General features: G+C 38.3%; 1 protein-coding gene across 1 annotated transcript in view; it reads left to right on the plus strand.

Annotated features, from left to right (window-relative positions):
* NELL2 (neural EGFL like 2) overlaps positions 1-27864 on the plus strand; it is a 384960-nt gene that overhangs the window by 255789 nt on the left and 101307 nt on the right. The window contains exons 14-15 of the mRNA XM_065887857.1: positions 8304-8426; positions 11186-11281. Coding sequence (XP_065743929.1) covers positions 8304-8426; positions 11186-11281 — 219 coding nt within the window. The remainder of the gene's footprint in view (positions 1-8303; positions 8427-11185; positions 11282-27864) is intronic.

Consider the following 27864-nt stretch of genomic DNA (forward strand, 5'->3'; position numbering starts at 1 on the left):
TTTATAGGTTGTAGTTTTTTCAAACATGGAAGGCTCTTGGCCTTGTCACTTCCTAGCTGTGTGATGTTGGGCAAGATGCGTCCTTGCTCTGGGAAAGCTCTCTATTCCTATTTGTAAAATAAGAGTAATAATAGTACCGACCTAAAAAGGTTTTTGTGAAGGCTGAAGGGGATAATGCAAATAAAACACTTAGTGCAGTTCTTTATAGCATGTAGTAAGCTCTTAAAAATTAGCTACTGTCATTATTACTATTATTTTCTCTCTTACAGCACTAAACAATGGCTGCAGTATATCACAGTTATTACCTATTCACATCACCCATCCTGTAATAGTTCAAAAGTTTCTTGAGGTCACAAATCCCATTTTGATGCATCTTTGCCTCTTCTGGAGCACTAGAGTCACACAGCAGAAGTTTCATAAATGTGTGTTGAAAGAACAAATGAAAACTGTCTGACTGATGGTTAAAAGTATTTTGTTGCCCTACAATGTGTTCAGACAAAGCTTATTTCCTGAAACACCAAATAGGACAAAACAAGATTTTGCCATAAAAATAGAATTTGAATTACTTTGTGAAATTACTGTAAAGGTAGAGAGGAAATTTGAGTGTGCTTTGGTTGTTAAGAGTCTTGATCAAATAGGGATTAGGCAAGGAGGCTGAACATACAATGGAAAGACTAGAAGAAAATAAACCAAGCATGTCGGAGGAAGGAAATCTGAACAAATTCCGAGTTGCTGAACAAACTGAAGAATAACAAGGAGTCAGTATTGAATTGGTGTGGTCAATGAACAGGAAACTTGAGTAGTGAACAAGAAATGCTTGGGTGTTAAAAATGAGTTTTAGTGGGTTTGCTGCTGTTGTAGGCATTGAGCAAGTTTAAAGTATAATTTCTTATAGTTACTTGAATAGTGTTAAATGTAAAAGTAGATTTCTGTTAAAATGACATTGTACTAAATAGATTTTTCTCTGTAATGTGAAGTGAGTAAATAAGGTAACCATAAGAAACAAAATGAACAGCTTTGGGTAAGCATGATAGAGGTTTCTTTTTCCTTAATATAACCATTGAAAGTTATTTCAGTGGAATTTTGGAAACCAGAAAAATGTCCAAAATATATTTGATTTCAGAGAAGATTATGAAGAGAGCAAATTCTGTGAGACATTTAGGTTTTGCTAATTGAAGTAGAGGACATCGTCTAGCTAATAATGACAAAATGAACTTTCCCACTGAAGTAGATAATAAGATGAGAAAGTAACTAATAGTTGTTGAGTGTCTATGATTTGCCAGGGTGCTTACATTCATCATTGAAGTTTATTCTCTGTAACAGTTCCCTAACATATGTCTTAATTTTTTCATTTTGAACTTAGAAAGATCAGCTAACTTTCACACGGCCACTGAGAACTTAGGATAAAATACCGTCTCAAAGCCTGTCTGGAAAGCATATGTATCACACTGCCTCCTTGCTATTGCTTATTAAAATAGTACATAATTTTCCCATAGTTCTCCTTTGTCTTCATATTTACTTAGGGTCCTAGTACAGAACAATTGATGGAGGATGTTTTAAGCTAATGACTGGTAGCGGTCATCCTCACGAAGCAGTAATCATTAGGACAAGTGTTCTGATTTCAGGGATGTGTCTTGCTGGTGGCAGTGAGCACAATATTGTTCTTCACACACCAGACTCTAAATATCTGTGGAGGGGAAGGAAGGAGGGGTGAGAAGGAAGGAAGGAATTCCGGTTCTTTCCAATCAACCCCCAAACTATCTAGTAATCGTTGAGTTGTAATAGAGAACATGCTTTATTTTCAGTTTGTACTCACTTTGAAAAGACCTGCCGTAGAATAATTATCTTGTGAATGTACTAAGGAACTGTGGTTAAGTCCAAAGAGTTGTTTCCTTTGAGAAATAGAGATGGCATATATTATCTGGGGACTCACCATTGTCATCATTCTTTTCAGAGTAAATTAAGAGGTCTCATTTGCAGACCCATGGGCTGTCTTGTTCTGAAGCTCTTCACAGGCCAGTGCACATAACTACACACTGGCTTTGGTGGGGACACATATGAGTGAAACTCATGGATGAACTGCTGCAAACCTCATTGATATGTTAAGGCAAGCAATCTGGTCTCTGGAAATATAAGAGGAAAATAACCAAGCACCTCTTCACTTTTGAGATAAACCACCCATCTAAGCATCCAGTTTGATGGTGTTATCAATAAACTAGGATTATTACACTTCCATTGGCTTCCTTGCTCCAAGACTTATTCAGTCTTAAGCCTGAGGGAGCTTGTTCCCAGGTTAAGACCTGAGGTAGATTGTCACTAGGTTTAGAGCCATGTCCTGCTACATTCTAAGAGAGAATTTGCTCACTGTAAATTTATATTCCAGGAAACACTTGGGGCAGGGAAAGTGAAGCAGTTTTCTTTGTGGAATTTACCCCTGTATGTTGTGATAGCTGCTGTTTTCCCAACATTTCTAGATTTGGAAAGGAAAGTAGAAGATGCAGCGTAGACAATATAATGCTTGTGACTGGAGAAATCTATCAGAGGAAAAGAAAGATTCTCTGAGGGTATTGGGCCAGCTATGAAGCTATATTACATTCTATTACCAGAAGAGCGGAATTTGCTGTGTAAACGTGTCAACCCAAGGATCTAGTATATTGCTGGGGGATATAAAACAGAATTCTCGAGAAGCAGTGGACAGTGTTACTAGGGCCTGACCACTGGTATCAGAGGAGAGGACTCTTGGACATTGGAGTTATCTGGTTGCCAAACTACATTACGGTTGAGTTTCCAGAGATTTTTAAGCTGGGGGAATTAGTGCTGGTGTCCAAGTTCTGTGAGCTGGTTACTTTGCTTTTCAGGCGTTTGTACTTGACCATATTGATATCTTCCTTTTCTTTTGAAAACGTCTCTCAACTGTGTGAAAATGTGGATTTTAGTATGAACAGAAATTACCTCAGTGCTTTGCCCTAGGAGTTCTATAATTTTTAATAAGGTTGCTATAGGGTTAAAAAATACTAGAAAATACAATAAAGAGATGATAACTTCCTAATTGTGAAACATTAGAAGACTTGTAATGTGTGAACATTCAAAACCTCTGGATAATTACAAAAAAGAACACTAGGATAAAAAAATAGATCAGGGAAAATCTACGCATTAAATGTCAGGAGGCCCTATTGCATAGCAATCAATAACCTAGCTTTTGGAGTCAGATGTTGTGATTCACAGCTCTACCACCTACCAAGCTGTGTGATCTCAGGCGAGATGCTTAGCTTCTATAAGCCAAGTTTAATTTTCTGAAAAATAATGTTTCCTAATTAATATGAGGATTAAATGAGATAGTGTATATTACAAAGTATGTGATATGCAAGCACTGAAATAGAACTAGGATTATTACAAGTCATTCAGGTTCAGTCCAATTTGTAAGAGACTCAAGATTCCAAAAACAAAAGAAGCGAAGTATGTAAATGCTGTTTCAGCTTGGAACCCGCCTCTTCCCCACACATGCATAAAGAATATCCATGCCAAATGCTCTGCTCTCCATGAAGTCAGTCTTGCATTCCCACCTGACCCAACTAGAAATGACTTCCTCCCTTGATCTCTATGACCTTTTAAAACAGAGATTACTTCCTTGCTTCAGCATTTCTCATAATGAAGCCATGCGCTAAAGGCACTTGTGTTTTTGTCTTATCTCCCCAACTAAACTATAAGCTTTGTGAGGATAGCTACTATTTATAATCATACTTTTAATCCCGAAAAGATCCTAAAACACAATAGACATTGAAGAAAATTGTATTTAATTGAAATGTAGATATATTTAAATTACTTTTCACTCCTATTTTCTGTAGTATTTGCCTTTTGTATCATAGTGAAATTCTTGAATAGAGCATGTGCTATGTGTATTGCATGTCTGTGCTGAAATCATAGTGAGAAAAGCTATATGAATTTTAGAATGGCTGTCTTGTCTCTAGATAGTACATTCATTCTGGAAACAGCTCAATATGAATACCAATTTTAAAATCCAATTTGAATCCAACTCTATGTCATTCTGACTGATGATCTGTTGGGTGTTGAGTCTTTTTTTTTTAAAGTCGCTGTGTTTTATTTATTTATTTATTTATTTTTGCGGTACGTGGACCTCTCACTGTTGTGGCCTCTCCCGTTGCGGAGCACAGGCTCCGCGGCCATGGCTCACGGGCCCAGCCGCTCCGCGGCACATGGGATCCTCCCGGACCGGGGCACGAACCCATGTCCCCTGCATCGGCAGGCGGACTCCCAACCACTGTGCCACCAGGGAAGCCCGGGTGTTGAGTCTTAAAATGATTTTAGATACATTAACTTAAACAGGTTAGGAGTTAATCAGTGAAACTGAAGTATTATTATATGTAACATCTGTGTTTAGATAAATTCAAATGTGTATATTATTACTTTATTTTCATAGAGGAATTTTACTATACTGACCCTTGTCACTGGTATGAAATCAGTTTTACATAGTATGTAAAGATGCAGAGCATACACAATATGGCACTCAGGACAAATCTTTGCTAGCTATCACTGTAACATTATCTATTCTGTGTATAAGGTACTGTAATAATTGACACCCGTACTACTTTTGTTTAGAACTGTTGAGGGGTGATGTTTTCTTTCTATAACTTTTTTCCTTTTTTTCCATTTTATTTAAATTTAAAATTCATAGGTACAAAAGTGTTTAAATTTTGATTAAAATTATTATATGCTAATATTTTTAAAGAAAAGAAAAAGAAAGAGGTGCATTCAGTTTCAATCCCAGCTATTGTTTGGACTGTCATGTCACATGAACAGTGACATTTTATCTGAGGATATGAAGATAGCTTTGGATCTTATGGATTGGATATTCTGAACATCAGATCTGATGTGTCTCCTTTTCAACATATGTGAAATAAAACTTAGAAGTCATTCACAATTATATCCTGACATGCTCTTCTCAAACACTGGAATGTTTGAATGATTTAAATTCTGTCTTAATATTTTCCTCCTTATTTTATTTAATTTTATGTATTATATGTTAAAAATGTTGAAGGAAGTATTAAAAATGGATAGGCTGACTGGTGGGTCGGTGGTGGAGTCCTTAGGGGTATGTCAGTCAGGGAAACAGTAAGAAGTTGACATTTGACCAAAAGTCGATATGGAGCAGCAATAATTAACTATTTGTTGAGATGACCTTATAGAATATTTGCTCCTTGCTTCATTCACATTCTCTTTTTTAAAGGGCTGTCAAAGTTAGTTCTTCTGTGAGATTACAGTACAGGCATTTTAAAGGGCTTTTCTTAAGATCACAGTTTAGTTGATAATTGTGAGTATAACCAACTTTATTTTAAGTAGTTTGAAAAAAATTAAAGTGACAATATAAAAGAATTAATACTTTCTGTTTTCAGAATACGTCCTGCTATCTTAATTAATATTTGAAATATCCCAAACCAAATAAAACACCACCATAGTAAAATGAGTAAAAAACAGCTTAGGTTTCGGTAGCTTTCCATTTGGTGTCTAGTCTCCAATTGAACAAATTGGGATTGACTTGAATGATAACGGTATAGGAAGTACGTCCTTTGGCTGTGTTGGGTGCACACAGGCTTTCTCTAGTTGCGGCAAGCAGGGGCCACTCTTCGTTGCAGTGCATGGGCTTCTCATTGCGGTGGCTTCTTTTGTTGCAGAGCACGGGCTCTAGGCACACGGGCCTCAGTAGTTGTGGCTCAAAGGCTCTAGAGCGCAGGCTCAGTAGTTGTGGTGCACGGGCTTAGTTGCTCCGCGGCATGTGGGATCTTCCCGGACCAGGCCTCGAACCTGTGTCCCCTGCATTGGCAGGCAGATTCTTAACCACTGCACCACCAGGGAAGTCCCTGGTCACTCATTCTTTCAGTCATTTATTCAAGACACTTTCTTTGAATGTTGAAATGAAATACAAAGAAAAATATAAAATTCTTCTCCAAAAATTCACACTCCCGGGTGGGGTATGAAAATAGAGAACCAAGGAGAAGTAGACACTTATGATAAAATATAGTAAAACAGCCTTGTATCTGGTGCTAGGGAAAACAGACAGAAGCCCCAGCTCATTGGGAGGGGGAGAGAAAGGTGTTTTCACAGAAGACATGCCATTTTAGTGTAATCTTTAAAAGTATTAAGGGTTTTCCAGGAGAATCCATGGGGCAGGCGCTGCAGCCAGAGGGAACAATATATGTACAGGTGCGCACCAGTGCATTTAAAAACCTGAAAATTGTCTTCACCCTTGAGTTGCTTAGAAGCCACTTATTCATTTCAGTGGCCGCCGAGAGTAAAGGACAAACCAGATTCCAGGTTGTGTAATTAGTTAACATTTGTTGAACATTATACTGGTTGCTAAACTGAATCTTGTTAGGCCCTTCCTCTACCCAGTGAGTACCGTCTAATTAAGAGGGCAACGAAGGCGGGATGAAAACAACATCAAATCAATCAGTAGCTGTCTTTAAAGGGCCCCACGGCTGTCTGTATAGAGATTTATAGATTAACTGCAGCACTTTGAATTGCAGTGGGAAGAAAATTGGCAGCAGCTGCAAACTTCACAGTGTGGCTTTATTTTGCTGCAGGCAGCTGAACCCAGAAGTAGGTGGGCTGCCCATTCTGGTCCCTCCGATATTTAATAGTGTCCAAGGGTATCCCCAATTAGGACACCCATGTGTAATCCAGCCATTTCCTAAGCTATCATCAATATGCATGAATTTATTAAAAACTCTGAAATATTCTGATTCTAGATAATAAAGGTGGAATTTTATACAATTTGGGGAAATGCAGCCAGGAATTTGGAGAATATCTATTTGTGTAATTCTAAAACCTTAGTGATTGAAATCTGTCTGAAAGGTCATTGAGAATAGTCTTTATAGATTTTATTATAGGCCTATAGCTAAAACTGTCATAACTTTGTGCTTGCGTAACACAGGACATAGAATCATGAAATGTTCATCTTTATTTTTTAAAAATAAAACAAAGAGCATTCTATTTTAGTATTATAGTTAAAATAAATGATTTTAGTCTAATCTCAACTACGTATGTCAAAGGCAATTTTTTTTCAAAAGTACAGTTACAGTACTATTATGTTGTCTAGAATAATATATACGTAGATACATATTGTTTGGAATGCAAAAAGTTCTAAAGTGAAAAGCAATATTTCTTTTTGCTTTGATTATTTATATCATAGTGAATTAGTGGCTCAATCAATATAAGTGTATTAAAATATACATTTAATTTTAGACCTAAATACTATTTATGTAAGAGACTGGGTAATAAGTAGTGAGGCTGTAGGGATTTTAGATGGCTGAACTAACTTGTATGCATTTCCTCACTTGTATTTCATTTCCTACTCATCTTGATTTCGATGTTAGATCTGTTTTCTTTCTCGTATTTACTGTGTTTATTCCTCACACTTACATTTTTGCTAACACTGAGCTAGCATTCTGAAGTTGCCTAATATTTCCATGAACTTGGTCAGGCTACTGAAGCACTCTGAGCCACCACTGACACATCTTTAAAATGGTGATAATGACATTGGTTCTGCCTCTCTCACAGCGGGGCTGTGAGAATCAAGTGATTCAGTGCTTTTGAAAGTGTCAAGTTACACACAGTTAAAGGAGGTATATTGATTGTATATCTCAGAGTTTGCATTTGCACATATTATAAAGGCAAGTTTTAGTCTTATTTAATAAAAGTGTGGTACTTCCTTTACAGAAAGAGGGAACTTACTAAGAAACTCAGATATTCCCCCAGCAGTTTGCACGTGTATCTTTATGCCTGCAAGTGTGGATGTAGATGTTAACTGCATCTAATTCCACAGGGCTTCAAGTCCATTATCCTGCAGGTCAGGATTCATGGAGCAATACAGTTACACATCCTTTCCTATCACCCTTTCCATGCTACAGGAAAAAGTTAGGTAGCAGACTTATATCATGAGATAGTTCCCCAAATATTAACCTCTGAGACTGTAAACAGCTGGCTCTGGGATCTACTTCTGAGAATTAATCCCCATCCTTCCCTCTCCTCTCCTTCTATTCCTTGCTACTATTGGTGGGCCTTGTATCCAAATCCTTTAGTGTTTAAGGTTTGTGGATGTGTACACTATGTATGTACTTCAAGAGGAGTATACAGTACTTCAAAATACAAGCTCTTCTTTAATAGGTAATTTGTGTATGTCTGTGTTGGAAAGAAATAGCATACAACAACAAAGATGAAGGTGCAATTTAAAGCACAGTCGTTTTGAAAATCTGTCTTTGAGTAACAAAAACGTATCCTCGTTTCAGAACATGATGAGTGTGTCACAAATCAGCACAACTGTGATGAAAATGCTTTATGCTTCAATACCGTCGGAGGACACAACTGCATTTGCAAGCCAGGCTATACCGGGAATGGAACTACGTGCAAAGGTAAAAGATTTAAGTGCTGGCACCTCTTCCGTTAGGGATAATGCAATCCGTCTCTCCCTCCCTCCACCCTCTCTCATCACTGTTTCCTGCCTTCTGGGTACATCCCACAGACATTGAGAACTTTGAAGTGTAGCTCATGGGCTTCCTCTTAGATTACGTCAGTGTTTAAATGGCCGAACTGTTCAACAGCTCTGATTTAATGCTCCATGACCTCAACCACAGTGGTTTCCACCTCTCTTCCTCTCTAGTGGAATCATAGCCATAATCACGTCCTGGACATTTTTGTACAGAACTACTCCACTCTAGAAATCTAAACTGTAGCTTTTTATTATCTAACCCCATGTCCTTCTGCTTCCTGTTTGCCCACTCTGTTCTTTCCACAGTTTTGCATCTTTAATCTCTCTGACCTGTCCTTTTCATCCAGATTCCCAGTCTCCTCCCAGGTTCCGATATTTCTTTTTGAGTCCAAACATTACAGCTATATTTTTTTCGGCAGCCCTATCAACCCATTTGTTTTACTACCATGATCCACTGTGAAATATCTATGTGGGGTCAGTCTGAGAGCTCTTCTTCTCTGCTCTCTCTCTCTTGAGCTAAATACTTATTAACTGGGAATTTTAGGTTTCTATGTGTTATCACTTCCCATTTTGCCTGGTTTGTCATTACCAATCAATAATTCTCAGGTTTTCATTTCCATCAGCGGATATTCTGGCTGTAGTCCACCACCATCCATTAATTCACTCTTTTATCCATGCCCTCATTTTCCTTCATCAGATGAGCTTACCTCCCACTTCGAAAGGCAAACGGAGGTTCTATTCTGGAAACTCCGCCAACTTCCATAGGATAAAGCCCATATTCCTTATTATGTCATATAGATTTATCATTTGTCTAATTCAGGCATTTTAAGCTTCAAAACTGGTCCATTCCTCAAATGTACTGTGTTCATTATCCTGGAGTTTACCAAAATTAATTTTCTTTGTTACATGTATATGGGAGACAGGAGATAACAAGGAATTGTTACTAATGCCGTGTCCTTTGGTCATGACTTTCAGACCTGGTCTACAATCATACAGTGGATGCAGATAGGGATGGGCCAGAGGATTACTCTGTCAAAGTCTATGGAAATCTGTAGTTTAGAGCATTGTAAAGGCCTATGCATTTGGGAGTCTAAATCCCACAAAGATTTCCTCAGAGACTGGATGGATCCTGAGGAAAGCTAGACTTTCAAGTCCATAGATGGTATAAATGCACCCTTAGGACTTCCCCAAAGCATATGGATGTTCAGAGAGTTAAGATTTCATCTGGGAGCCCAACAGCTTCTCACTCTTATTTGCATTTGACTCTCACTCCTTATTAATGTGAAAAATAAAGTTTATAGCGTAAAGAATTCTTGAAGCCATGAGAAGATGCAGACAGATAATTCTTATCTTTGAAGGAAGGAGAACTTTCCAGTGTCTATAAATTTCTTCTGGAAATTAGGACTATAGGTTGCTTGAGTAAAGACTCTCTGTTCCTGTGTGTGTCTCTGCTGGGAACGTCAAAAGCTGAGAGAGAAGTAGTTTAGCTGTAGGATCTGAATCATTGAGTCCTATTCTCTATCAAGAGACTGCAACCTTGCAAATTACTCCAAGGAGGATATACACATGGTCCGGTGGGTGTACCCTTTCTTTTCATGAGGCTTCAATTCCTAATCTCTTTGGAAGTTCTTGGTGACTAGGTATTGTTTTTGCCTAGGATGAAGACAGATTAAGACCTAGAACCAAAGAAGCCAAATGGCCTCTTTGGGCCCCTTCCTTTAACTCAGTAGCAGAATCTCAGACTTCTACAGTTTCCCACCCTGAGAAAGTACATCCTAACTAATTAGAGGAAGCACATGCCTGAAAACTAGAGCAAAAGCTTTTGCCGCAGGCATGGAACAGGCTGATCGAGTTCATCCACAACAGGCCTTGCCAGGCTGAGGGAACAGCCTTTGCCTTACAGAGTCAAAGAATAAGCTGAAGTGGAAACAGAAGTTTCTGAGGCTACTCCATCCTGCCCATCTTGTTTTTCTCACCTTTTCTGAGGGCAGTGCATCTCAAAAGATCACCCTTGCAGCGGCTCAGAGCTTGGCTTCTTTTTCTTCTCACAGAACTCCCCTCACTCACACACCCACTCTAACACAACAGGCTATGCAGTGCCTTTGCCCTTGAGCCTGGATCCTGACCTATCCTTGGCAGAGGGATTCAAGACCTTTCTTGAAGACTCCTTTATCAAATTCTCATTATTGGCTAATTTATCACCAGGAGTAATTTAGAACTTTTTGAAGGATGGGGCACTTCTCTAGTATTTTGACAGTTTGGGCAGTGTGTAGAATGATCAGAGCCGTATAGGATTCAATTATTTCTTATTTCCGTAACTTATTCTTTAGGTGGTGGTTTCTTCCTTAAGAAGATGCCTAGGATAGCTGCCATTTTTTTTAGATTTAATTTCAAGCTGGATTGCTACAATGAGGTGCAATACTACTTCTAATTCCTGTTTTGTAAGGCTACTGTTTTTTGTTAAAAGAAAGCTCAGTATTTTCTTTTACAGGTGAAATACTTAACATTGAAAAGAGTACTATTCTACAAATTGTGTTGAAGCTTCTTACCTATATGGAAAGTATTATTTGAATATGAAATTATAATAGCATTTATATCAAAGGCAATAAAGAAAAGCTAGTTTGGAGTATCTTGAACTACTTCCTTCTAAAGTGCTAAAATTATGTATCTGAATTATTTTAGCGTTTTGCAAAGATGGCTGTAGGAACGGAGGAGCTTGCATTGCCGCTAATGTGTGTGCCTGCCCACAAGGCTTCACTGGGCCCAGCTGTGAAACGGGTAAGAATATCATACCATCTTCTAGAAGATGAATTTTTACGCCCATGTATAAAGTAACCCATGAGGAAAATAATGTTTCAAGTGGGCTTTCAAAGCATGGCACTTGCTATTAACACAGAAGCTTAGCAGGCAGGAGGTGGGAAGTTTCAGTGAGGCGTAGTCATTGGGCGTTTGCCCAAAGTCACTCTAAGGAGGTTTTGCAACTATTATAACTAGAAGTATATTGAACTTTTTCAGAAAAATATGTTGGATTACCCAGGATTTTATGACTTCATAATTCACTTTACTCGTTTGGAGCCCAGTTTTCCTGGAATCTATATGCCCATATTAAAGCATAGAATTCAAGCTTATGGCCAACTCACTTCCTGGGACACACTACTTCCTGCATCCACATTTGAGAATTTTTAATAAATTTTTACCTGGTCCATTTAATATTTTTTCATTGTTGTCTGTTTACAAAGTGTTTAAAGTTTTCTACCCCTTAATTATTCCTCATCCAAGTCTGTCCTGAACTTACTCCTTCTGACACATACTAATACTAGAAACTTTTAAAAATATTAAAAAAATATATATATGTGTAGTCTATATATAGCTTATGACTGAAAGTAAGATGTTTTGTCCATTGAAAACACACCTTGAGAATTTAAAAAGTGCCTTGAGTATTAGCCCCTAATTAAAATCATATCAGTAGTAGTTTTGGTTTCTTTGGGTTAAGTGGGTTCTAACGGCAGATGACCTCACAAAGTCTGATTATTCTCCCTAAGAGAAAGCTGCTGCCACCAATGATTAGTGGTTACCACCTCCTCTTGCTTTCCATAAATCTCAGTGCAGTAGATGCAGTGAATGTCCTGTCTCCATCCCACCTGCAGTCATCGGGTTTAATAAATACACTGATCAGAACGTGAGACAGAAAATGCTCTGGTCCATTTGAGAAGTGAAAAGTTTACTGAATAAGTACTGCCACTGAGCACAGAAGGATGCTCACAAAAGGATCACTACATCCTTTCTTTCTGCAAGTACCTCTAAGTGGTGCTTTTCAAACTTCGGTGACTAACTGGTTACAAAGGTCTCTAACAGAAAATGCCTAGTGGCTATCTTTGATATGTGGGCCTCTTTCTTAAGGAGATCATTTCCAAAATCAAGAGTTCCAAAACTCATCGTGCATGTGAATCACCCATAGAGCTTGTTAACTTGATAAAAAAATACAGATTTCTGATAATTAACTATCATAGGATTTAGTAAATCAAAATCAGGTACTTCCAGTGCAGTGGTTCTAAAATGTTTCTATCCCATGATCTCCAGTAGTACCCACACATGCATCAAGGTACACTAACAAGGTGTACATTCAGACCTATGGTAACTATGTTTCCTGAATACTGTTTCTGTTATGCTGTTTCTCGTACAAAGTCTGGATACTGAAATAGCGGCTTTTTCAGGGAATTTCAGTGGTGTGCAATTTTGAAATAAAGGCTGTCCCAGAAAATCTGGGATGAATAATGGTCATGCTCAATCCTGCGTGTCATTTCCCCACTAAAAAAAAATTATATGGAGAGATTGTGAAAGTGTGGAATGGCATAAGATTAATCTGAGCAATGTAAAATTTAAAACTGGAGTTAAAAGTAACCCAACAGAATATTTAGCTTTTTCTGTGTAGTTATCCTTGATCTTTCAGTCTGTAAGAGGACAAACACAAAATGCCAAGGGCTTTGAGAAAAATGTACGTTTAAAATCTAGTTTTACTCTTTCCTTGTTATGTAGCCTTGGGCAAGGTGCATAACTTCTGTGTCTTTTACCCTGTGTACGTCACCTTACTCTTCACAGGTCTTCTCGAAGATAGGTATTATCTTGGAGGTATTATCCATTTACAAACAAAAATATTGGGTTCATCATGATTTAATTTTTCTAACATCAGAGAGCTAGCAGCTGAATACTAAGGTCTTTCTACTCTCAAATCCAGGTTTTTATCTATATAATTGCTTTTCAGTTTCTTCTGAAGTCACTCTAATGACAGAGGAGAGAGAATGCCTCCTATCTGGGAAAATGTGATACCAACACTTGCCTTAAGGCATCTGTCCCAATTATTGCTCCAGGTTAGATCCCAATTCCTCACCTCCCAACACCACCATTTTTGTTGATGTAGTTATAAATAGAAGGTGTGCCCTTTAAAAAAATACCTTCAGATGAGAAGAGACTCATTTGAAATAATTTATTCACCCATTTATTCAACAGATGTTTAATTAGGATCTGTTATATGCTGAGCACTGATCTAGAAACAGGATATAGCAGTGAACAAAACTGAGGCCCTGTCTGCATGGAAATTATGGTGTAGTGGAACAGAGGGACTATAAACAGGAAAATAAATGTCAGGTAACAATAGGTACTGTAGGGCTTCCCTGGTGGTGCAGTGGTTGGGAGTCCGCCTGCCAATGCAGGGGACACGGGTTCGTGCCCCGGTCCGGGAAGATCCCACATGCCGTGGAGCGGCTGGGCCTATGAGCCATGGCCGCTGAGCCTGCGCGTCCGGAGCCTGTACTCCGCAACGGGAGAGGCCACGACAGTGAGAGGCCCGCGTACCGGGAAAAAAATATTAATTTTTCATGGCCTTCTTTTTTAGCTGCTGTGTAAGGTTACCCACTTGTACAGCATAACTTCATTTTTAATTAAACATCCTAATATTCCATCATGTGGTTAACTTGAGTTTAGCAGGGTGATGATTTCTTGGATAAACTCAATAAAATGTATTAGAAATCTGTGTGCTGAGGTTTAACAGCTCTATCACCGCCATGCTATATTTATTGCACAATTGCTGAACCTCCGCAAACATGTGTCTGCTGATCCAATTAATATGCAAAGCTGGGCTTCCCTGGTGGCGCAGTGGTTGAGAGTCCGCCTGCCGATGCAGGGGACGTGGGTTCGTGCCCCGGTCTGGGAGGATCCCACATGCCGCGGAGCGGCTGGGCCCGCGAGCCATGGCCGCTGAGCCTGCGCGTCCGGAGCCTGTGCTCCGCAACGGGAGAGGCCACAACAGTGAGAGGCCCGCGTACCACAAAAAAAAAAAAAAAAAAAAAAAAAAAATATGCAAAGCTGTCTTATTATACTGAAAGTAAATCTTTCAGTCATGATTTACAGCATAAGTCTAAAAGATTTGACAGTCCCCTGTAAGTAACTGCTGACTTAAATCAAATTAAGATGCTTATAACTGGGAAAAAGTTGATATCAAATGGCAAAGCTAAAAAAATTTGCTGCAATATCAAAGAAAAGGAAATCAGACATTTTAGTGATAAATGGCTTTGTGTGTATGTGTATGTGTGTGTGTAAAATAATGGTTTTCTTGACCACAGATCAAAACATGAGATGAGATTTTAATTATTTACAGTGAGTAATTAAATGAATATAAATTTAAGTTGCATTCCTAAGTGTTTTTGTAGCTTTTTAATATCTGTAGTTTCAAGATGATAAAATGAAGCATGAGGCATATGTGAATGTTGCTTTACGTCCAAGATAACTTCATATTGGTTGAGGTTGATTGATGTTTTAAAATTTGTATTATTACTGTTACAGTATAGGTAGTAAAAATCCTTCAATTCGCTTATAGTAACAAAGTTATTTTGCCAGTAGTATGCATAGTTAGCATATATTATTAATGTCGAACTGTATTACATTTCCTGATATTGTTTAACTAGCATTTTTCATCATTAAAGGAACATATTGATTTAATTTCATGATCATGTAACTTTTTCTAAAAGGCATATTTTTTAGACGCTTACATCATTTTATATCATTTTACATAGACTGAAACAAATTCAGAAACAAAAGAAAAATTTCAAAACGTTTCTTCCATAGCATACATACCTTTTTTTTTTAACCAAAATGACTCACAGTGAAATTCCATTACCAAAATGTGTATCTTTTTGTGGGAGAAGAGGAGAATTTGAGTAAAAATGTTGAGCTAACATAGTTTAAACAGAAAGAAAAACTTTAAATACCTTCACTTTACCAACAACTGTGATCTTTTTTTAATATTATTTTGAATTCATTTTGCTATAGCTAAACAAATACAAACTCATACAAAAGCCATTTTCTGCCTAAGATGGAGACTCCAGTCATACTTGCTGATCTTCAGACTTGGTCTCTAGTCATAAAAGTGAATAAATCACATTTGATGAATGAATGCATAGTAATGAACTTTGGAAGAATTAGGTGTTTAGATCCCAATGTTACTTTTTCCTGTTACCAAATTAAAAACAAAAACTCTCACTGAAAGCTTTTTGACCATACCTACATATGAGTTAACTTAGGTACTTAAGACATGTCTTCTCTTTATGTTGGTGATTCTTGACTGTTTTTGTTTTTGTTTTTTTGTGGTACGCGGGCCTCTCACTATTGTGGCTTCTCCCGTTGCGGAGCACAGGCTCCGGACGCGCAGGCTCAGCGGCCATGGCTCACGGGCCCAGCCGCTCCGCGGCATGTGGGATCTTCCCGGACCGGGGCACGAACCCATGTCCCCTGCATCAGCAGGCGGACTCTCAACCACTGCGCCACCAGGGAAGCCCCCTTGACCTCTTTTAAATAACCCTTTAATTGCTTTATGTTATGCCAAACCTTGGTTCTCCTTGAAGCAGTTAACAGAGTGGTCAAGAACACAAAAATTGAGGTCAGAGCGACATCAGCCTGAGTCTAGCTCTACTGTTGACAAGCTGGTGATCTTTTCTATGTTACTTCATTTTTTTATGCCTTAATTTTTATGTGTATAAAATGAAGATAATAATATCTACCTCATGGGTTGTTCTGGAGATTAAAAGAAGTAATATAAGCAAGGTGCACAGCACCATGTCTTTGATGTGGTAAGCACTCAATAAATGATATTTGATGTGATTATATTACACATTTTAAGTAAAATGTTCATACAGAGCTGTTTGAAGCTTTTAGATGTCCTTAAATTAGCGGTATGTACCCTGAAACGTTATAAAATAAGGGTTAGGAATTAGAAATAATTCTAGTTTTCTTGACTTATTTATAAACCTGCTTTAAGTATAACTTTACTACACTGTAATGGTTTAACATGTTTAATTTAGGAATGTGCATTCTTTACATTTACTTATAATTGCTTTATTTTAGTCCTAATGCAAATCTTTAAAAATTAATGTTTTCTGGAAATTTGTCTTTGTACTATTCGAAAAGTAGTTAAAAGTTCTCAGTGTTAAATCTCAAAGTCATTCTTCCAAGTCCTTCAGGTTAATTGGAAAAAGATCTTACTCTTTCCATGTATCAGTCATGTATAATAGATAACAACTCTGATGGGGAAATTTTTCAGGCTCTTTTATTTTAAGGCCTACCTAATTAGCACTGGAAATGATGACACGTCATGGAGTTAATGTAAGGGAGAAAAACGTGGGTTTCAAACTGTTAGAAGGCAGGTCTCCAAAAAAGAAAGGAAAAAAAAAAGCCAAATGGATTATTTGGGAATTTGGAAAAGATCTTCACTTTTGCTTTAAAAGTATTGCTAATTTTTTCAAGGGATTACCCTTGAATATAACTTATATTGTATTATACCCTTGAGCTCCTAGTATTCATATCCCGTCTTCTTCTTTTTATTCAAAGCAAACCAAATAAAGTCACTGTTTTGATTTTTCTTTGATATTATTCTAAAATTAATTAACTGAATACTTAATATTTGAAAAAGCAATTTATGTACATGGTATAAAATTTAAAAGGACAGGGCTTCCCTCGTTGCGCAGTGGTTGAGAGTCCGCCTGCCGATGCAGGGGACACGGGTTCGTGCCCCAGTCCGGGAAGATCCCACATGCTGAGGGGCGGCTGGGCCCGTGAGCCACGGCCGCTGAGCCTGCGCGTCCGGAGCCTGTGCTCTACAACGGGAGAGGCCACAACAGTGAGAGGCCCGCGTACCGCAAAAAAAAATTTAAAAGGACAAAGAACATATAATGAAAATTAAATTTCCTTTTTATCTCTTCCCTAAACATTTGTTTTTTCCCCTTAAGAGTATGCCTTGGAAATCATACTACTGATATATTCTCATTAGACAGAATGATTCAAATAGGAAAGTCAGTGTTATAGGAGCATGCTACGACTCAAATAATAGGCTTTTAATTTGTAACTCTGGGGTTGCTAATAAGAATGCACATATTGGGTACAAGATCTTTCTTTTCCTTTGGGCACCCCCATACTTTGGTTTGGAAATGTTCTGCCACTTTCTCCTTCATATAGTCTAAATTTTTTTTTACAGACATAAGCTGATGAATTTCTATTCATTAGTAATATGATAGGGGAGGTACAAACTTGATATCTTGGAGAGACTTTAGAAAGTGGTAAAGACACGAATAGCTATCTGGGACTCAGTCTTCTCTAATTCAGAATATATCTAGGACACATTTTATTTATAGTCAAATTATCTTTGCTTCCTGCATTCCATTTCTTTCTTCTATGTTTTGTTTCTTTCTTCCTGAAGGACCTACCTTAGTACTCTCTTAGAGTGAGTCTATTAATGGCAAACTCTCTTTCTCTAATATGGGCTTTATGCCATTTTCAGTCTTAGGTGAGCTAGGTGTAGAATTCCAGGTGTTTTCTCTAAGCACTGTGAGGTAAGTATTCCACTGCCTTCCTGGCCTCTGAGATTTGTGTTTAGAAGTCTGCTGTCAGTTCAATTGTATCAATCATTCATTTGAAAATACATCTTTTCTTTGAAGATCCTCCTTTCCTTGGGGTTTGCAGTTTCAGTGCATTATATCTGTATTTTTATTTATCTTGTTTGGGGCTCATTTAGATGATTGAATCTGAGGAGTCATCTCTTTCACCTGTTTTGGAAAACGCTCCATCTTTATGTCCTTGAATATTGCTTCTCTCTCATTCTCTATTCTTTCCTTTCGGACTTCCTATTGGATGTATGTTGGCCATTATCTTTCTATGTTTCTTCAACTTTCTTTAGTATTTTCCATCTCTTTATCTCTCGTGCTGTGACCTTTGTGATTTCTTCATATCTGTCCCCCAGTCTATCAGTTATCTCCTCTCCTCAGCTTTGTCTAATCCTTTGTTAGCTTATCTGCTGAATTTTTTTTTAAATAACTATCTTTTTTATTCCTAAGAGTTATATTTTTCAAATCATTTAGTTCTTTTGTTTTTTTCCCCTTAGTTCTTATTCATTTCTTGTGGTTTTGATTCCTTCTTTTATGTCTTTAAAACACTTCTATTACATTATAATCTTTATCACGTTGCTGTATTGTCTGAAGTTCAGGGGGGTCTAAATCATCTGAAGTTAAGGGGATCTAAATCTGCCTTTTGTTGTGTTTGTTGACTCTTGCCCATGATACAGTGTTGCCTTATGTGTTTGTTTGTTTGTTTGTTTCTTTTTAATGTCTGATCTTATCTTCATTGAAGATTTACCTGTGAAACCTGAGGTCTTTTCTCTCCAGAGGAATTTTGAATTTGCTTCTGCAGGTATACCAGGAGTATTGCAATCAATATTTGAGTTAATTTCTTTGCCAAGTGGTACACCACAGAGATGGTATAATTTTAAACCTCAGAACTCTGTAAGAGCAAACATTTCTTCCTCCCCGCTGAAGTACAGGCAAAATGATGTCTTCTCCTAATCTCCTGTGCTGGTGAATGTTTTATTTGTGTGTATGTGTGTATGTGTGTTTCTATCCTACACTTAAGCTGAAGGGCAGCCCTTCAAGGATCCTGCTGTCACCATGTGGGCCATAAAATCCAAATCTGGTGTTTAGCTTCTTCTTGTGCCATATAGGAATTTCCATTTTTTAAAATGAGCTCACTTATGAATTTAAAATTATTTTTAAGCCATGTGTTTGTAGAAAGAAGGTTTTAAGTGATGCAGTTTTCAGTATGACTGAAATTGGAGAAAAAGCCACTCATTTTAAACATAAGTGTGATTTTATTGATGCTCAGTGACTCCTGCGAGTTCTGAACTCTGGTTGCTAATAAATCTGCAGACTGTGAGGTGACACTCATGGTGGCAGAATGAAAATGGGGTGGAACACAGGAAGAAACAATTGTAATATGAACAGCTTGATAGAATATGCTAGGAACAGAGCTGTGGATGCAACTACTTCTTTCTTTTCCCTCAATTCCTGATGCTCCCTGGAGGGTTCATATCCATGGCTAGTTTCTGTTTCTTTCTTCATGTAAACTTTCTGGAAGAAGCCGCTGGCACTTAGGTACAACAAACCCATAACAGTCAGCTTTATCCAGCTGATAAGTGACTCTTCCTTAAGAACTCTCCTGGTTTTTGAGAGAATAAAATATATTCTAGGTAATTTATTTTTAGATTTAAACTAAAATGTGGTGCCCAGGGACAGTTTAATATCAAATATATGGGTGTACACTCAAGTTAAAGAAGATGAATCCAATTTGCAAATGACATAGATTGGGGAAGGTAGCTAATATGGCAAAAAACAGGACCAAGATTCAAATTTATTCAGATTGTAGGAACAGGAGGATCGAAGTAACCCTATGACACTTAACAAACATTTAAAAACACTTCCTGTAGTTGTCCTACTTTCAGCTTTCAAATAAGGATACACTGCTTCTACCAGAGTTTCATTTTTAGATTCTTAATTCTGAGCTCTTACATCCTGGGCCCACATTCATTGTACCCTTTGCCCTACCCTTCGACTGTCTTCTGTTTTTTAGTTGTCCTTTCTGTCCTCCCCCTTTTCCCTATTCCCTCCTACTGGTATGTGCGTTCCTTGAGAATAGAAAGGAAACCTACAATTCTGTGTTTCTCATAGGGCTCAGCATCCTGTTTTGCATACAGTAGGCATTCGATGAATGTTAATAAGATATAAATGCACTCTTGAATTTGGGTTAGAAAAAACAATTGCACGGGATAGAGGAAACCGACTTTAACAGTTTCATGGTTTCCTTGACTGCTGATCCAAGTTAAGTATGAGCAAAAGTACACCGCGCTAGCTCTGAAAGAAAATATATACTTAGTCTGTGTTAAGAGAAACAGAGTACACAAAATAATATAAATAAGAGTCTCCCTGAATTCTGTATTACTTATTCCATGGTGGAATAAGAGTCTCCCTGAATTCTGTATTACTTATTCCATGGTGGAATATCATATTCACTCTGGCCAACGGATTTTAAGAGGTTATTGGCAAATGGGAGTGTGATTAGGGAAAAGTTACCTGAGAGGTGAAAGCCTTGGCAGAAATAAGAGGATTGTTGAATAAACCCTAGGTGTTTAACCAGGAGATGAAAAAAATAAGGAACTTGAAAGATAGCATACAAACTATCCTTAAATACATGGAGAGCTAAACTAGTACGTGAATTTAGGATTTTATGTGTAGCTGTAAATGTGAAAAACTAGTAAGTTTACCAGAAGACAAGTTTGAGCTCCAAATAAGGCTGATCTCAAGAATCATATGAAAGTGGGATGGCCCAGCCTCCATGTTCCGGTAGAGTCTAGATGACCAAATGTTAGAAGCACTTAAGGCCTAGAGGATCTTCACATGGGTCTAGTTGCCCTTGGTTTATTGGAATGATCTAGGACTCTTCTTGTTACAATTTTTCATAACAGTAGTTACTTCAAACTGCGTGTCTCAGGGTACTTCCTGAAATGATAAAAAGGCAATGTAGCCTGATGATTAAGAGTTAAGAATGGGTTTGGAAGCTAGCTCTCTGGGTACAAATCCAGGCTCTGCCACTAACTAACTGTGTGGACTGGGACAAGTTACTGAATTTTTATGTTTCTGTTTCCTTGTTTTAAAATTGAATGATAATAATAATCATTATTTTATTGTATTGTTGAGAAGGCTACAGTAGTGAATACATACAAACAGTTACAGCATTGACTTGGTACATGTTAGTTATTATCATGACCTTACCCCTAATCCCTACAGTAACCCTCTAGAGAAGTTAATATTACCAGATGAGGAAAGTAAGATTCAGAAAGATAAAGTAATTTTTTTCTGGGCTGTATAGCCAGTAAAGTGGGGAAATAAGGGATCATGCCCAGGGCTGATCAAATTAAAATAATCTGTGACCTCTACTGCACCTTAAAGATGATTAAATGCCTTTGAAAATGGCAACAAACTTTGTGGAATACAGGTGCCAAATTATCTAAATTAAACATTTATTAAGTTCCTGGGCACACATATGAAGATGGAGAAAGTAAAAGTCGGGGTTTTTTTTGCTCTTGGGAGTTTATATCTCTGTCTAATGCACAGGGGAGCATTTTAACTAAATGACAGGGAAAGAACAGGTGGAAACAACAATAATAGTATACCTTTTACGTGATTGCTAACTACTAATCTTGTCTGATATGGTAACCCCAGAAGAAATTGCTCTCAAGAAGAGTGAATTCTGGAGCTGTAACCTGGCAGTTGTAACTTACAGGGGAAAGCTTCACGATAAACACCTACTGGTGGGGCCTGGAAGGCAAGCAGACAGCTGATTAGATGTGTGAAAAGTGCAATCTAAACAGTTAGACAGGCTTTTTATTGCCAATTTTCTCAATATTCAGTCTGAAGGTAATTATGAGGCTGAAAAAGAGTGGACTTCCACCTCTTGTTTAATCAAAAGCCTTATTAACAAAACAAGTTAAAGGAATTCTCTGATAGTCTTTTAAGATGTGGAACTCTTTCCACTCCTTCTTAGATGAGGTGTTTTCATTTGCTTTGAGAAACCTTCAAAATATAAATCACTCACTCAAGTATGTTTTTTTCTTCAGATTTTAAAAGGCTCAACCCCAGTCTTAAAATGAACCTTACTTTTTTCCTTTTTAATATAGAGCCAAGAATATTTTTACTACTTATTATTCTTTTTTTTTTTTTGCTGTACGCGGGCCTCTCACTGTTGTGGCCTCTACCGTTGTGGAGCACAGGCTCCAGACGCGCAGGCTCAGCGGCCATGGCTCACGGGCCCAGCCGCTCCGCGGCATGTGGGATCTTCCTGGACCGGGGCACGAACCCGTGTCCCCTGCATCGGCAGGTGGACTCTCAACCACTGCACCACCAGGGAAGCTCCACTACTTATTATTCTTGTTAAAAACGTTTAATTCAGGGAAAATTAAAATCAGTTAATTGCAACTGTATTTCTTTTTGCTTGAAAGTCAGTCAGCCCGATGGATTCTGTAAACATGACAACTTATTCATTACGGTCTTCCTGGTTTTGACCATTTATAACAAAAAGAAATTAATTAAAACAGAGAGACCTATAAACAGTCCTGAATAGCCAAGAATCAAAAGTAAGTTTCATATGGTAGTTCTATTTTTCGTTTTTTAAGAAACCTGCATACTGTTCTCCATAGTGGTTGTATCAGTTTACCATATGACCCAGCAATCCCACTACTGGGCATATACCCTGAGAAAACCATAATTCAAAAACAGTCATGTACCACAATGTTCATTGCAGCTCTATTTACAATAGCCAGGACATGGAAGCAACCTCAGTGTCCATCGACAGATGAATGGGTAAAGAAGATGTGGCACATATATACAATGGAATATTACTCAGCCATAAAAAGAAACGAAATTGAGTTATTTGTAGTGAGGTGGATGGACCTAGAGTCTGTCATACAGAGTGAAGTAAGTCAGAAAGAGAAATACAAATACCGTATGCTAGCACACAGATATGGAATCTAAAAAAGAAAAAAATGGTTCTGAAGAATCTAGGGGCAGGACAGGAATAAAGATGCAGACGTAGAGAATGGACTTGAGGGCACGGGGAGGGGGAAGGGTAAGCTGGGACGAAGTGAGAGAGTGGCATGGACGTATATACACTACCAAATGTAAAATAGATAGCTAGTGGGAAGCAGCCACATAGCACAGGGAGATCAGCTTGGTGCTTTGTGACCACCTAGAGGGGTGGGATAGGGAGGGTGGGAGGGAGACGCAAGAGGGAGGGGATATGGGGATATATGTATATGTATAGCTGATTTACTTTGTTATAAGCAGAAACTAACACACCATTGTAAAGCAATTATGCTCCAATAAAGATGTTGAAAAAAAAAGTTTCATATTACAGGATGTCAAAACCTTTACTCAGTGAATGTTGTGAAGGGGACTCTTTCCATAAGTCACAAAACTTAATTACAAACCAAGGAGTGCTGAATCTCTGTTACACAGATAATTTTGCTCCCCACACTGAATGAGAGGTTATATTTAGTAAGTGTCTAAAATCAATTAGAGTAGAGTCAATCAACTAATTTTAGCTTATGTAGGAGCAGAATGGGGAAAATTATCAGAATTTGTTGAAATTATTAATAAATATTAATACCATATTATCTAAGATCAAATCTTTACCTTCAAGTTGACATTCCTAAAGGCAAATAGAAGGGAGATGTTTGTTGTACACTTGCTGTGCTCATTTACCTTAGACTTTGCCCCACTACTGGAATGCCTCTTTTGGAAATCGAATATAACTTCTTAATCACTGTCTCTGAAGTGTTCAAGTTTCTTTACCTTCCTGCACCAAATTCTTTCAGGCAACCCCTTTTATTGGTTTCCTTGATATGACATTTTCTCCAGACTGTCGTACACCTGCTGTACACCTCCAGACTGTTGTCACACCTACAACCTTATGTTGTAGGTATCGTGACTCACATTTTGGGGGAAAAGATAGAGAAGTAAGTGAATTGCCCAAGGTGACATAGCTATTCAGTTGAGGAGCTTGGAGTTAAACACAGGATGACCTAAATCTAAAGCCCATCAGCAAATGCTGTACTGTACCGCCGCTTGCCAGCCCTCACACACGTGAGCTCTCACTCCTTTCCTGCCTGACTGCCTTTGCTTGCAGTTTTTTTTCCTTCTTCTCATCTCCTGACTGTGGAGATTAAATTACACACTTGATCTCTTTCTTAACACTGTCTCCTTTGTGGAGCTCGTCTGCCCTCATGTCTTCAAAAGGAATCATCCTGTCCAGACACCTCCACAGCTTAACTCCCACACCTCAAGGGGCTTCTATCTCTTTCTGCTTGGAAATTTTGCACTACACAGCAGCTCGCTTCCCTTGTGTTACCTGGATCCTGAATGCTTTCCTTCCTCCGTATTGGAATCACCTTGGCCTGAAAAACCACCCATCTCCTTTCATTTCCTTCATTCCCCTAAAGCAACACCAATAATCTGTAGTCGAATTTTAACCAGAGTTTTGAGTGTAAAGGCTGAGGTCTAAATAGGAACAAAGCAAAGGCCAGAAACCAAAATCACAGAGATCCCATTTTTCTGAAAATGCCTTGACTGTTTCTTGCCTGAGTCAGAGGCAGATTTCTCTTAAGCCAATAAAGCTTAAGCTCTACTTATCTGACCGTGCTTCCTTCTTTCAAGGTCTTAGGAAGAGCCCTAGCAATGTGCTCACCTGGTCATATATTTTTGTAAAAATAGCAATAGTTATATATCTTGGTAATCTCTTTTTTCTGAAGGGACCCTCAGAATTATAAAGGCTTCTGGTCCCCAGATTCATTCCTACAGAGTAATTCTTCCCAGGCAGGATATCTTCTACTCTAAAGCCCTGGCATCATACTTCGATTCTCTCTAGATCCTTCTTTTTCTTGAGACCCTTATCCTCTCTTTGTAGCTCTCAATTTAAACCTTTAAATCCCTCTCTCTCTCTCTCTCTCTCTCTCTCTCTCTCTCTCTCTCTCTCTCTCCCTCTCTCCCCCCCCCCCACCCCCTTTCCTCTCCCCATGCTCTGGGAGAAGGGAGCAGCGCCTTTCATACCCAAAGGGGTCATCACCATATTTTCCTAAAGCAACACTTTTTCCTCTGTTATGACATGTGCCACTGTCCTATGATGTTAAAACTGTTTCAATTACTATTTTGAACTGCCTTTTAAAATTTCCTGACACATCAGCGAGTCATTATTGAAACCTTATCATATGCCAAACATTGTGCTAATTGCTTTACATTTATTAACTCTATGTAATCATAAAAACTATACTCTGATGTATGTGTAATTATTTCCATGATCATTTTAAAAATCAATGCTTAGTGAGGTTAAATAATGCTTCCAAGGTCACCATAGCAGACATATGGTAGGCTCTCGATCTAATTAGTTACACCTGGCCCCAGACATGCACTCATCACCTCTTCATTTTACCATCCAAGTATCACTATTTTGTGAAACTCTCCTTGATTTGTCCAACCAGAAGAATCCTTGCCCTCCTCTCAACAACCATGTTAGTGCCAATTTTATTTTATTTCCCTCAAATTAACTCGTACCGTTATTAGTCTTAAAGCACAAGAACATTATCTTAAACTTTTAGGGAGTTTCATTGATTCATGGAAATCAACCCAGTAATTTATGGATTGGCTTTTATGACTAAAAAACATTTCTGTTTTATTGAGATAAAGGAGATGACTATTATGAAATTCATAAGTATGCTACTTTAAAAAATTCTTTTGAAAAGGGAAATTATTTAATACCTTAAGCAGAATATTACTTATATGGCTTACGTCCCTTAAGTGATGAACCTGGGCTGCATTATAGAAAATGTATACTTGTGTTGTTCAGGGACTTGAAAATGCAGTGTGTCATCTTTCCTAACGGGTGATGTTGGCTGTAACAAGGAGTTGGGGGCGTCTGTTAAAAGAAAGCAGTTGGGGCTTCCCTGGTGGCGCAGTCGTTGAGAGTCCGCCTGCCGATGCGGGGGACGCGGGTTCGTGCCCCGGTCCGGGAGGACCCCACATGCCGCGGAGCGAGTGGGTCCGTGAGCCATGGCCGCTGAGCCTGCGCATCCGGAGCCTGTGCTCCTCAATGGGAGAGGCCACAACAGTGACAGGCCTGTGTACCACAAAAAAAAAAAAAAAAAAAAAAAAAAAAAAAAAGCAGTTGTTCTTAGTTGATAGGGGAAACAACTACAAGCCTAATCAATGACTTACTAATGATAGCTGTCACCTGATTCTGGTGAATTTGGCTACTGACATATGCACAAAAAGGATAAATCAGTACTTATAGATTGGATTGGGGCGAGTATATTTTAAGCTATGAGTTATGAGTTGAGTGGGCTTAATGTGACTCAACGAGGGGAGTAGGAAGAGAAGGAGGCAGGGATAATTTCTCAGATGGAATGGTGAGACCGAAAGTGAACACCAGTCATTTGAGCAACAGGTAAGGTACGTATGTAGTGGGTTGGAACCAGCTGGCAATTTCCAGAAAAAGAACGGGTCTGTGCAAAGTTTCTGTGAGGAGGACATCAACAGGCATTCTGAAGAAATTTGGGTTTGCTTTTGTTGTTACAAACAAAATCAAGAATAGTACTTAAGAGGAACCTTAATGGAAGTACTTTTCTAGCAAGTATTGCTTAAAAGTAGAGCTTCTTTGGACTTGAAAAGACTGCCTGGAGCAAACTTGTTCATCTTCCTCTTTGAATTTAAATGTCATAAAAGGAATATTTTGGTGTCCAGTGGTTCGTTTTTCACTGAACTGACTGAGAGGAATGAACACAAACTCAGAGGTTCCAAAATGTAGGCAGCCTAACATCACGGTCAAAAGTGTACCTAAATGTAAGGCCAGAAACTATCACACTCTTAGAGGAAAACATAGGCAGAACACTATATGACATAAATCACAGCAAGATCCTTTTTGACCCACCTCCCTGAGAAATGGAAATAAAAACAAAAATAAACAAATGGGACCTAATGAAACTTCAAAGCTTTTGCACAGCAAAGGAAACCATAAACAGGACCAAAAGACAACCCTCAGAATGGGAGAAAATATTTGCAAATGAAACAACTGACAAAGGATTAATCTCCAAAATTTATAAGCAGCTCATGCAGCTCAATAACAAAAAAACAAACAACCCAATCCAAAAATGGGCAGAAGACCTAAATAGACATTTCTCCAAAGAAGATATACAGAATGCCAACAAACACATGAAAGAATGCTCAACATCATTAATCATCAGAGAAATGCAAATCAAAACTACAATGAGATATCATCTCACACCAGTCAGAATGGCCATCATCAAAAAATCTAGAAACAATAAATGCTGGAGAGAGTGTTGAGAAAAGCGAACACTCTTGCACTACTGGTGGGAATGTGAATTGGTCCAGCCACTATGGAGAACAGTATGGAGGTTCCTTAAAAAACTACAAATAGAACTACCATATGACCCAGCAATCCCACTACTGGGCATATACCCTGAGAAAACCATAATTCAAAAAGAGTCATGTACCAAAATGTTCATTGCAGCTCCATTTACAATAGCCAGGACATGGAAGCAACCTCAGTGTCCATCAACAGATGAATGGATAAAGAAGATGTGGCACATATATACAATGGAATATTACTCAGCCATAAAAAGAAACGAAATTGAGTTATTTGTAATGAGGTGGATGGACCTAGAGTCTGTCATACAGAATGAAGTAAGTCAGAAAGAGAAAGACAAATACCGTATGCTAACACATATATATGGAATTTAAGAAAAAAAAATGTCATGAAGAACCTAGGGGTAAGACGGGAATAAAGACACAGACCTACTAGAGAATGGACTTGAGGATATGGGGAGGGGGAAGGGTAAGCTGTGACAAAGCGAGAGAGTGTCATGGACATATATACACTACCAAACGTAAAATAGATAGCTAGTGGGAAGCAGCCGCATAGCACAG

The sequence above is a fragment of the Phocoena phocoena genome, chromosome 11 (assembly GCF_963924675.1).
Source record: "Phocoena phocoena chromosome 11, mPhoPho1.1, whole genome shotgun sequence".
In the NCBI taxonomy this organism is placed as follows: Eukaryota; Metazoa; Chordata; class Mammalia; order Artiodactyla; family Phocoenidae; genus Phocoena; species Phocoena phocoena.